Source organism: Limulus polyphemus, unplaced genomic scaffold (assembly GCF_000517525.1).
Source record: "Limulus polyphemus unplaced genomic scaffold, Limulus_polyphemus-2.1.2 Scaffold10963, whole genome shotgun sequence".
Classification (NCBI taxonomy): Eukaryota; Metazoa; Arthropoda; class Merostomata; order Xiphosura; family Limulidae; genus Limulus; species Limulus polyphemus.
Genome location: NW_013676573.1, coordinates 1 through 14086, shown reverse-complemented (window position 1 = coordinate 14086; position 14086 = coordinate 1). Strand labels below are relative to the sequence as shown.

At 31.8% G+C, this 14086-nt stretch overlaps 1 protein-coding gene across 1 annotated transcript; it reads left to right on the top strand.

Annotated features, from left to right (window-relative positions):
• Window positions 1-1007: 1007 nt before the first annotated feature.
• LOC106476588 (putative uncharacterized protein DDB_G0282133) lies at window positions 1008-13483 on the top strand (the record flags this gene model as incomplete). Its single annotated transcript, XM_013937233.1, has 5 exons — window positions 1008-1401; window positions 3732-3827; window positions 4392-8402; window positions 11031-11166; window positions 13383-13483. Coding segments are annotated over exons 2-5 (4342 nt in total), but the record flags the coding sequence as incomplete, so codon positions are not given.
• Window positions 13484-14086: the final 603 nt, after the last annotated feature.

The following is a 14086-nucleotide window of genomic DNA, read 5'->3' as shown; positions in this document are numbered from 1 at the left end:
CTTTTACTTACAAACTACCGACCTCATTTTATATCATTTACCACTGATGGGAACCGTTTATTGCACCATATTAAGAAGTTTGGTATTGGTGAAATCATTTATTTTCTATGCGGAATACACGGGGAACTCCAGTAATAATTAGTGTGATTAATTACAACATTGGTGACATTTTTATTTACATATTTAATGTGACTTATGTTATTAGGGAACCTGTAACCAATAAAGCCATAGACCCATAAGCATTTGGTGTATAAATGATTTCAAATAATATTTTGAACAATCCGATGGACCGCATCGTGGATTCTAAGGTTAATTTTCGAATTCCTAATTCACCTCTGAAGAAGGAGAGTTACTTCCAAGAAATCTAAGGTTAATTTCCGAACTCCCAATTAACCTCTGAAGAAGGAAAGTTAAATCCAAGTCTAAGGTTAATTTCTTAATTCCTAATTCAGCTCTGAAGAAGGAAAGTTACATCCAAGTCTTAGGTTAATTTCTTAATTCCTAATTCAGCTCTGAAGAAGGAAAGTTACATCCCAGAAATTTGTTTTTTGAATTTCTAGATCCATGAAAAAGTATCTGTGATACACAAACACACACACTCACACCTATATATTCAAATTCAAAGTCATTCAATTTTAATGAACCATCCAAACGCAAAAACTTTTTAATTAGTATTTATTAGGATTACCTTCATGTCCTTTTTACTTGTAGCGCTATTATATGACCCGATAATTCAACGTCACGCCTAGTGTCTGTTAAATTTGAAAACAATATATACCATGATATAAATATACACCTTGCTTTAATAGCTTTTAGTGATTTAGTAACACCTGACAACAATATCTGAAATATTTTAAGAATTAAGTTACAAATAATTGTTCGCTCTTTATTGATACACTGTGCAGTCTGAAAAAAAATGCAAACCTAAATTAATCATATACTTATATATATACACATTAAAAAATATACTCACTGAAATGTTTCAAAAGAATATTTGCCTTTTCATACTATGACTTTTCTAGTATTCATCCTGGTTTAAATGCCAAGGGCTCGTGTTACTGATGCGAGTGCTGGGTGTGAACGTGTCAAACATATGTTTGGTGAACTTTAGCCATGGGTTGTAAGGTTAAATTAGTTGTGTGTCTTCCCTCTTGTTCTTTTTTTTTATAACGGTGCAATGAGTTTATTTCCATTCTAATAATATTTTGGTGTTTACGATTACAGCACAGAAAAAATGGACGGAAAAAATCGACATGAATCTTGACGACTGGATAGGCCTATTCGTATTAGTATATCATACAGTGCTTAAACTTTAAATTTTAGCCCACTCTTGCCTCTTACCTTGAAGTTGAAGCTATCACTATCACCGTACCATTTGTACAGTGTATTTAGAACGAACAGGTTGGAATGATAATTTTCTGCTGTGTTATGATTTGAAAATGTTCAAAACGTGGCTTAACTTTTTAAGTTAAATTAGTCTCATTAATTTATAATATTAAAAAGTATATTTGTAGCTGTAGGGGTATAGTATATTGTTTCCTGAGGATAAAAGTAACGGTAACTATTTTCAAGTTTTTTGTGATGGAGCTAAATGTTGCTAAATTATAAAATATAATTAGAACATAGATCTTTTCCCATCATGTAGTAAGTAGAGGATTGTTATAGAAAGGACTTTACAAAAAAAATTAAATTCATAAAATCTCAGTCAAAAAGATCAATTAAGGCAATTTATGCATTACAATTTTTAAATCAAAAACAGGATCAATATTTAAAATGCACAATCAAAATGTTAATAACATTTTTATTGTGTTGAGCATATTTCTGCTTCTAAAATCTCAGTCAATAGTTGATGTTTCAAGGCTAGTGGAAGTAGTAGGACTGGTGAGGTTAAAGCTCTACCTCATTTTAGGCTATTGATCACATGACTTTCAAAATTGATCAATACAGCAGAGAATTTTATTACTTTTATATATATACACACACACACAAACTCCAGCAGCTGTATAGCTGTACAATTGATGGCTCTACCAGCAAAATGTAGCTTCTTCAAGGGCTGTGTTTATAAAGCACAAAAATGGCATTTCATATCACTTTGAATTGTGGTTTTAATTCTATGTCAATGAGAAAAGAAATTATGGCATTTTTTAGCAGCTGAAAGTTTCATTAAAGTTGTGTGTGTGTGTGTGTGTGTGTGTTGGTAACTCATGTAAGGCATAACTGACATTTATTGGACCTTGTTTATTTATTTTGGAGAGAAATCCTGTGTTACAAAAGCAGCTTTATTCATTTTTTAATTTGGGAATTGGAGTGGGGTGAAGTTGTATGTCTAGTTATGAGGATATCTTTTTCATGCAGTACAATGACTTTTCCTGTTATTTTGTAGCAGTTATCTAAAAACATTTGTGACGACACGATTTAAAAAAAAAAAGAGTTGTATTGTTGAAATACCATTTATTGTATTGTAGATGAATTCTGATAAGCGTAAGCTTGTTCTGTGCAAGATTTCAGCAAGATGGTGGCCCCTGTTGATGTTTACATCTGGAAACATCATAGATAATTAATGTGTGCAGTTGATTACACTTTACTGTGGCCTTATAGGCAATTGAAACTCTGCATTAACAAAGATTAAAATTAAATTTACAATAATCTATTATCATATAACTTTGTGCACTAGTATAAGACTATTTTATCACTATTTCTGTGAAAAATGCTTAAATTTTTCTGGCATGCCTGATTTCATATACTGGTAGGTCCTCCATGTTCTCCTAATTATCATGGACAGATATTTTTCAAAACTGAAACAGTTGAACAGTGTAAGAAAGATTGTATACTTGTGGCTGTTTATTAAAATGTTTACAATATGTTGGATAGAAAGTAATCTCAGCAGTGACTATTCTACCCTGGCAACAATTAAACATCTTATGTTTAATCTTTTGTAAAAAAAAAATGTACATGATATGACTACCCATGATACTGAAAAGCATGCAGGTCAACAGAAGAAAGTTAGCATCAGAAAATAAACCCAGTTCCCGAAGAGCTTTCAGAAGTGGGATTTTCTTCATCAGGGGTTATTTGGTTTCTTTTCTGATATCAAGATGATAAAAGTAATACATGTGGATGTAATTGATCACTTGTTCTGGATACTCTGGAATTTTCTGTTTATTTACATGGTTTCCAGTTTATACCAATTAACCTTTAGTAACAAGTGAGGTGTAGGGTATCCCACTTTAGATTAAAATGTGAGCTACAGTAGAAAAAACAGGATTCACCATATTATGAAAGTATGGTAAAGTTGTAACATGCAGACTGATTCATATAAGTATGAAGGTGATGTAACACACAGAGTGGTTCATATAAGTATGAAGGTGATGTAACACACAGAGTGATTCATATAAGTATGAAGGTGATGTAACACGCAGAGTGGTTCATATAAGTATGAAGGTGATGTAACACACAGAGTGATTCATATAAGTATGAAGGTGATGTAACACACAGAGTGGTTCATATAAGTATGAAGGTGATATAACACAGATAAATGTATAATGTACACACAGAGCTATAGAGTTTGTTTTAAACACAATTTTATACATACAGAGTTATGGCCAAAATTGTACTTGTATGTTTCAAACACTATGTTTAACTATGTATGTGTTTAAAACATACAAGTACAGAGCTACAGATTTAGCATTGCAAAAATACATTTTCATTAGTTATATTTTATTTTTTCTCAGAAATGAAATCTCAAAACAAGCAGCTAAGTCACCAGGTTGGCACAACAGCTGTGAAAGCATATCTTCAACGAAAAGAACAGGAAGAAAAACAGAAGTGTATGTATAATTTAGTTTTGGAACAGATTGGTCAAGTTATGTTTACTGATTCTGCTGAACTTGAAGTTATTATTATTAAAGAGGACTTCTAAAATACTCTATTAGTAACTTAAAGAGGATATCTAATGATCTGAAGATTAAAAAAATATTCGTAATATAGAGTGGTATCTAGAATAATATGAAAATAATATTGGTAATATACAGGGGTATCTAGAATAATATGAAAATAATATTGGTAACATAGAGGGGTATATAGAATAATATGAAAATAATATTGGTAATATAGAGGGGTATCTAGAATAATGTGAAAATAATATTGGTAATATAGAGGGGTATCTAGAATAATATGAAAAATATCACTGATGTAGAGTGTTGTTTCTGAAAATTATATTTGATCTAATTACATGTTATTAACCAGTTTTGTTCCTTAGAGTGTATCTGATCCAGTTACATAGTTTTAACCAGTATTATTCCTTAATAGTTTATTGTAGTGTTTTCTCATGAGATAAAAATGTATTGTTATAAATATAGTATAGTTCATTTAAAAACATTTTCATTCTGCAGTGCTAGAAGCTCTTAAGAAAAAGGAACATCTGTTGTCTCTACGAGCTCAGAATTCAAAAAGTAGCAAAAAAGCAAAAATAATGGCATCAAGAACAAAAGACAATGATTTTAGTGGAATAAGGATGTCTGAAGATGATCTTGATGCTAAATTGAAAAGAGAAAAAGAATTCCAGAGAGAAATGTCAAATACTATAATTGAAAGAACAAAAAATAGATTTGAAGAACATGATAGTCAAGCTCTGAGGAAACGAAAGAGAAAGACTCGTGATATGAATAATAATGATGAAATGTTTTCATTTCCTTTAAATCAATTGCTTTTAAAGAAACCTCGCTTGACAGAAGAACAGCCTAAGATAGACATGTCAGGACGAGATCCTTCAACAAACAAACTGCAAAATAATGGAGCATTGCCAAAAAATAAATCAAGGCATAAGCAACATCCAACTCAAATGGGAAACTTCAAGGATATTTTGAAAATAACTTCTCAGAAACATCATGAATCTGTTCCAGTTTTACTCTCTGTAAAGGAAAGTGAAGATCAAAGACTGATGGCTGAAAGGGGAATATACATAGATGAAGAAATAAGGAAAAAGAAAACTAGTGTACCATGTAATTCTTCCAAAGAAATGAAAAGACACGACGGCATGATTTCTAAGCAGTCAAGTAAGAAAGTGCTTTGTGAAGGAGGTGAAAATAATCCTATTGAATCAAGTTTGCTAACCAACTTTCAAAATCAACATAAAGGTTTTAGATTACTTGCAAATGGCAAACATCATTTGTCTGGAGCTTCTAGATCAAGTGCCATATCACAAAGTATGGGTGATTGGAAAAATCAGAATACTGACAAAATATCACATAAAGAGAAAGTATTAAATCCAAATAAACCAAAGTCTGCACACATTGACAATAGCAATGTGTTTTCTTCTAAGCATCTTGCAAAAGAAAATCGATATGTCAGTCAGAAAGAAGAAGAAATGGATGATAATTCACATCCTCATATTGATAAAAGGGACTCTTTAAATTTCCGAAACTTGCAAAGGGCTGATTTACACCTTGATACAAGATCAAATGACTTGCAGTCAAACCACAAGAAGAAAAGTTTTAGGTGTGAAAGGAAACTTGATACAGATATTTGGACACGTGCTGAATTAAACAAGTTTCAAAACAGTTCAGCTTGCAATGAAATTGTAAATAAACAGAATGAAATGTATAAGTCTTGTAAATACATGGACAGAGTTTATGCTGAAGACTGTTCACTCTCCAAACCCAGCTTAAACTACAGATTTCCTGAAAACCAGCTGATTAATAAGAAACTCATTAAAAATCCTAGCCTTAACTGCAAAGTACCTCATTCAGAAAACCAGCTGAATAACAGGAAATCCATTGAAAAACCTAGCTTTAACTACAAGTTACCTCATTCAGAAAATCAGCGTAATAATACCAAATTAATTGAACAACCGAGCTCTCACTTAATGTTATCTCATTCCAAAAGTAATGGGAAGCCTAATCCTAACTTTAGAATACCTCGACGAGAAAATTTGGCTACTAGTATTAAAAAAAATGAGAACCTTGACTCTAACAACAGAGTACCTTACTCAGAGGAACAACCTACTAATACCAATATTAATGGGAAACTTAGCTCTAACAGTAGAGCACCTGATTTGGAGAGACAACCTCCTAAAACCAACACTAATGGGAAACTTAGTTCTAATAACAAAGCATCTGATTTGGAGAGACAACCTCCTAAAACCAACAGTAATGGAAAACTTAGTTCTAATAACAAAGCATCTGATTTAGAGAGACAACCTTCTAATACCAACAGTAATGGAAAACTTAGCTTTAACAATAGAGCATCTGATTTGGAGAGACGACCTAATACCGATACTAGTAGGAAAGTTAGCTCTGATAAACTAGCAACTAGATTGGAGAAACAACCTCCTAACACCAACACTAATAGGAAACTTAGCTCTAACAATAGAGCACTTGACTTGGAGAAACAACCTCCTAATACCAACAATAATGGGAAATTAACCTCCAACACTATAGCATCTGATTTGGAGAGACGACTTCCTAATACCAACATTAATGGGAAACTTAGTTCTAACTATAGAACATCTGATTTGGAGAGACGACCTCCTAATACCAACAGTAATGGGAAACGTAGCTCTAACAATAGAGCACTTGACTTGGAGAAACAACCTCCTAATACCAACAATAATGGGAAACTTAGCTCTAACTATAGAGCATCTGATTTGGGGAGACGACCTCCTAATACCAACAGTAATGGGAAACTTAGCTCTAACACCAGAGTATTTGATTTGGGGAGACGACCTCCTAATACCAACAGTAGTGAGAAACTTAGCTTTAATAATAGAGAATCTGATTTGGAGAGACAACCTAATATCAACACTAGTAGGAAAATTAGCTCTAACATTCTAGCAGGTCGATTGGAGAAACAACCTCCTAACACTAACACTAATAGGAAACTTAGCTCTAACAATATTGCATCTGACTTGGAGAGACGACCTAATACCAACACTAGTAGGAACACTAACTCTAACAAACTAGCACTTAGATTGGAGAAACAACCTCCTAACACCAACATTAATGGGAAAATTAGCTCTAACAATATTGCATCTAATTTGGAGAGAGAAACAAATACCAGCACTAGTAGTAAACTTAGCTATAACAAAATAGTTCCTAAATTGGAGAAACAACCACCTAATATCAACAGAAATGGGAAAATTAGTTCTAATAATAGAGCACCTGATTTGGAAAGAAGACCTAATATGAAACTTAGCACTAATAAAATAGTACCTAGAGTGGAGAAAGAATTTCTTAATCGGAAACTTAGTTCTAACAAAATGGAACCTGATTTGGAGAGACATCCTACTAATACTAACAGTGGTGGGAAATTTAGCTCTAAGAACAGAACACCCAATTTGGAGAGACGACCTCCTAGTACCAACAGTAATGGGAAACTTAGTTCTAACAATAGAGCACCTGACTTGGAGAAACAACCTCTTAATAACAACATTAATAAAAGACGTATTTCTAACAACAGGGTATCTTGTTTGGTGAAACAATCTACTAGTTCCAGATCTAATGAAAAACCTAGTTCTGATTATAAGAAATCTGGAAAACAATCAACTAACACCAAATTGAATGAGAAACTCGGGTTAAATGGCAGCACACATATGAAGAAAGACCTTATTAATAGCATATTCAATAAAGAATCTAACACCAGTCACAGAAAATCCTATTTGGAAGAGCTGCCTACTAATACCAAATACAATGGTAAGCCCAGCTCTAACTATATAGTACCTTATTTGGAAAGAGAGAATACTAATACCAAATTCAATGAGAAACATAGATCAAACCACAAGGTAAAATGTATCGAAAAAATCATGACTAGTAACAAATCCAATGAGAAACCTATTGCTAATTGTATAAAACCTTTCATGGATAAGCGTTCTTCTAGTATAAAATCAAATGAAAAACATAACTACAAAGTAACTAATTTGGAGAAACTGTCTACTGACGCCACATTAAATGAGAAGCCACAGTCTAAACACAGGTCATCTTACATGGAAAAGCAATTTGCTCAAACGAGATCCAATGAAAAACCTAGATCTGACTCCTTGCAACCTTGCTCGGAAATTCAGAAACCAAGTACGAAATCCAGTTGTAAGCTTAGCTCTAGCAGCCAGCCAACTAATAAGACATCAGGGAGTAAACCTTGTCACAACTATAGAGATTCTCATTCACACGAGGAGCTTGCTAAGATGAAACCCAAGAGCAATCCTAATGATACCCACAGGGTACTTTCAGCTCGTACTGAAAATCAGCCTGTTAATACAAAACTTAATCTACAACCTAATCATAAAGGTGGTCTACCAGGCCCTGAAAAACAGTATTTCAATGTCAGATCTAGTGGGAAGCTATTATCTAACAACAGAGTACACCATTTTACATCTCAAAAAGTGGCTGGTTATCATCAGGTTCAGAAAAGTAAGTACAGATTCTATGGCCTCAGAATGACATAATAGTTGGGAAGTGACCAAATATACTAGCATATATACTAATTAATACAATTGATCCTATCTTTCCATTTAGGAGTATATATATATAATAATTAATAACAATTAATAGTGAGTATGCATGTATTCTAGTTTTCTATGTACTAGCAGTTACAATAATTAATGACAATTAATAGTGAGTATGTATGTATTCTAGTTTTCTATGTACTAGCACTTATAGTGAGTATTAATGTATTCTAGTCTTCCACGTACTAGCACTTACAGTAATTTATAACAACTAATAGCGATTCTGTATGTATTCTAGTTTTCTATGTACTAGCACTTGTAGTGAGTATTAATGTATCCTAGTCTTCCACGTACTAGCAGTTACAGTAATTAATAACAATTAATAGCGATTGTGTATGTATTCTAGTTTTCTATGTACTAGCATAACAATTAATAGTGATTGTGTATATATTCTAGTTTTCTATGTATTAGCACTTGTAGTGAGTATTAATGTATCCTAGTCTTCCACGTACTAGCAGTTACAGTAATTAATAACAATTAATAGTGATTGTGTATGTATTCTAGTTTTCCATCTACTAGCATAACAATTAATAGTGAGTATGTATGTATCCTATTTTTCTATATGCTAGTATTCATAGTAATAATAACAGTTAACGGTGAGTATGTATGTATCCAAATTTTCCATGTACTAGCACTTATAGTAATTAATAACAGTTAATTGTGATTGTGTATGTATCCTAGTTTTCTGTGTGTTAATGCTTGTAGTAATTAATAACAATTAATAGTTAGTATGTATGTATCCTGGTTCTCTATGTACTAACCCTTACAGTAATTAATAACAGTTAATTGTGAGTGTGTATGTATCCTAGTTTTCTGTATGTTAATGCTTGTAGTAATTAATAACAATTAATAGTTAGTATGTATGTATCCTGGTTTTCTATGTGCTAACCCTTACAGTAATTAATAACAGTTAATTGTGAATGTGTATGTATCCTAGTTTTCCATTTACTAACATATATAGTAATTAATCACAATTAATAGTTATTATATATCCTAGTTGGCATTTAAACCACAAATTTTATGTTATATGATGTAATTAGAAAAATACGTTTGGGATATTTGAAACATCGATGGATTGTGACACTTAAGTAAAACAAGTATGATCGAAGGAACATATGATCGAAGTCTGGTGAACAAAGCTCACTGGGCATGTAGTTTTCCAACCCATAATTTTATCATTCAAATATTTGTATGTACTTCATTATTACCTGTTGTTTGCCATGTTTTTTAAAGGTTTGTTGTCATTATCACATGATCCAATGTTTATCTTGTGACTCTCCTGTATGATTCACATATTCTTTTAAACAACTTGCTCTTTACACAGTCTTAAGTGTTCCATGTGATTATCTCATGAACTGATGCTTACCTAGTTTTTCAAGTGTTCTATGTGATTATCTCATGAACTAATGCTTATACAGTCTTTGAAGTGTTCCATGTGATTATCTCATGAATTAATGCTTACCCAGTCTTTGAAGTGTTCTATGTGATTATCTCATGAACTAATGCTTATACAGTCTTTGAAGTGTTCCATGTGATTATCTCATGAATTAATGCTTACCCAGTCTTTGAAGTGTTCTATGTGATTATCTCATGAATTAATGCTTACCCAGTTTAGGGGCAGGGTAAACATTAGTTCATGAGATATTCACACTGAACAGTTAAAATATTGTATAAACATTTGTTCATGAGATAATCACACAGGACAGTTAGGATGCTGGATAAACATTAGTTCACAAGATAATCACACAGGACAGTTAGGATGCTGGATAAACATTAGTTCACAAGATAATCACACAGGACAGTTAGGATGCTGGATAAACATTAGTTCATAAGAAAATCATATGGAACACTTCAAAGACTGGGTAAGCATTAATTCATGAGATAATCACATAGAACACTTCAAATACTGCAGCAGTTCATGAGATAATCACATGGAACACTTCAATGACTGCAGCAGTTCATGAGATAATCACATGGAACACTTCAATGACTGCAGCAGTTCATGAGATAATCACATGGAACACTCCAAAGACTGGGTAAGCATTAATTCATGAGATAATCACATAGAACACTTAAGACTGTATAAGCATTAGTTCATGAGATAATCACATAGAACACTTACAAAGATGTCCAATGTGATTCATAAGTACTTCTACATTAGTTACCTTTAGATTGTCCATTAAGATTTGCATGTTATCAGCTGTTTACCCAGCTTCCATTGTAATTCACATATAATTCAGCCTTACTTGTTGTTTATATAGCCTCAGTTTTTGTATAAATATTAAAATGTAACTTATCTTGATATTCAGGGTCAGACATGTACATGCAGCATTACACAAAATTCCCCTCCCCCCACCAAAAACAAGGTGTACAGAAAAAAAGGAACCAATTATTTATTATTATTATACATTCTTGTTAATTGATCAATTTCAATGTTTTATTGATTCTGATGGCAATACATTGTTAACATTCATGTCTTTAAACAAACTTGATTTCCAAAAGTGTAAGTTCTCAATCGTTGCTTGTTATCTAGAAGCTCCGGTCAAGCGAAGAATAGAGAGTGATGATGAAGATGATGACATGTCTGATTTTATTGATGATACTCCAATAGATGATGAAGAAGATTATTCTAGCATCATCAGAGAAATTTTTGGATATGACAGGCGAAAGTATGTATAGTGCAAGTAGTTTCAAACTGTAATTGATATCAAAATCTTCTTTACTCAGTTTTGCTAACGTACTATTGACAGTATGGTTTAACAGGTGTATCTAAAGTAACAACTAGATATCTTTGGAACAAGTCAGTTTAATAATGATTGGAGATGGCTTGAATGGGTAATGAAGGAAAACTTTAATATAAGTTTAACATAGCAGTAAATGTACAATGTTTTGATGAGGTTTTTGTCATCATCAGGTACCTGATATATAATACAAATTTTTGTCTGATATTATTTCTTATGACTCATCTCTGTCAATATCAAAACTAAAAGTAGAATACACCTCACATTAATATATTTTTAGGACGATATGATCCAAGTGTTCAATGATGTGAAACAGTGACACTAGCAGTAGAATACACCTCGCATTAATATTTTGTTAGAATGATATGATCCATGTATTAGATGATGTGAAACAGTGACACTATAATACTCATCACAATAATATTTTGTGAGGACGATATGATCCAAGTGTTAGATGATGTGAAACAGTGACACTAGAAGTAGATTAGACATCACATTAATATTTTGTTAGGCCGATATGATCCAAGTGCTCAATGATGTGAAACATTGACATTAGAAGTAGAATACACCTTGCATTAATATTTTGTTAGGATGATATGATCAAAGTGTTAGATGATGTGAAACAGTGACACTAGAAGTAGAATACACCTTGCATTAATATTTTGTTAGGATGATATGATCAAAGTGTTAGATGATGTGAAACAGTGACACTAGAAGTAGAATACACCTCATATTAATGTTTTGTTAGGACAACACAATCCAAGTATTACATGATGTCAGACAGTTACCCTAGAAGTAGAATACACCTCAAATTAATCTTTTGTTAGAATGATATGATCCAAGTGTTAGATGATGTGAAACAGTGACACTAGAAGTAGAATACACCTCACATTAATGTTTTGTTAGGACAACTCTATTGAAGTATTATATAATTAGTGTAATGTTAGTATGATTGATACCGATTAAACATGATTAGTGTAACGTTAGTATGATTGATACAAATTTAACATGATTAGTGTAATGTTAGTATGATTGTGATACCAATTAAACATGATTAGTGTAACATTAGTATGATTGATACAAATTTAACATGATTAGTGTAATGTTAGTATGATTGATACAAATTTAACATGATTAGTGTAACCTTAGTATGATTGATACAAATTTAACATGATTAGTGTAACGTTAGTATGATTGATACCAATTAAACATGATTAGTGTAACGTTAGTATGAGTGATACCAATTAAACATGATTAGTGTAATGTTAGTATGATTGATACAAATTTAACATGATTAGTGTAATGTTAGTATGATTGATACCAATTAAACATGATTAGTGTAACATTAGTATGATTGATACAAATTTAACATGATTAGTGTAATGTTAGTATGATTGATACAAATTTAACATGATTAGTGTAACGTTAGTATGATTGATACAAATTTAACATGATTAGTGTAATGTTAGTATGATTGATACAAATTTAACATGATTAGTGTAACGTTAGTATGATTGATACAAATTTAACATGATTAGTGTAACTTTAGTATGATTGATACCAATTAAACATGATTAGTGTAACGTTAGTATGAGTGATACCAATTAAACATGATTAGTGTAATGTTAGTATGATTGATACAAATTAAAAATTAAATCAACATTCAACAGTCTTTAAGTACAAAAACGTTCTTTACCTTTAAAACCTGTGTAATCGCACTAGAGATCAAAAAGTTGTTTTAAAAAATATTCTTATGTGTAAAAGCTTTAATTTGTATTAAGATAATACTTATAATCAGTTAGTAAGCTCAAAAGAAAATTGTTAATTATTGAAAGTAGTAGGTAAATACACATTAATATGTAAAGTAATACAAAGTATAGCTCAGATTCACAATTAATAAATTACAAAGTTTAAAATGGATGCAACTCGTGACATTTTCATTTGTCCTCTTCAATGCAACTTTTGTTTATGAAAGTATTGAAAATTGTAACCATATAATACTTGATCTTTAATAGCAGAGGAAAATTTTATTTTCTTTTATTCAAACAGTCTTTTAACTTTTGTATGATGATATTTTAAGGTTATTTTCACAGAAATGAAAAGTTTAATATTTACGATTTTCATAATTTCTTATCTTCCAATAGATATATGGATGATGATTATGATGATTCTAATATGGAAGCAAGTTATGCAGAGGTTATGAAAGAAGAAAAGAGAAGGTTTGTTATCTATCTATTTGACAAAAGTTGTTTTTCTTCTCATTGATTTTTCATACATTGTTGTTGGTTCTGGTGAATTAAAGTTACTTAGTACAAGTTATTTAGAATACAGTTGCTTGTGGAGCAGCCTAGCTACATTAGTCACTTGTGGAGCAGCCTAGCTACATTAGTCACTTGTGGAGCAGCCTAGCTACATTACAGTCACTTGTGGAGCAGCCTAGCTACATTATAGTCACTTGTGGAGCAGCTTGTATGTTTCATGGAGCAGCCTATCTACATTACAGTCACTTTACAATATATGTCAACTAAATCTTGTATGTTTCATGGAACAGCCTATCTACATTACAGTCACATTACAATATTTGTCAACTAAATCATGTATGTTTCATGGAACAGCCTAGCTACATTACAGTCACATTACAATATTTGTCAACTAAATCTTGTATGTTTCATGGAACAGCCTATCTACATTACAGTCACTTTACAATATTTGTCAACTAAATCTTGTATGTTTCATGGAACAGCCTATCTACATTACAGTCACATTACAATATTTGTCAACTAAATCTTGTATGTTTCATGGAACAGCCTATCTACATTACAGTCACTTTACAATATTTGTCAACTAA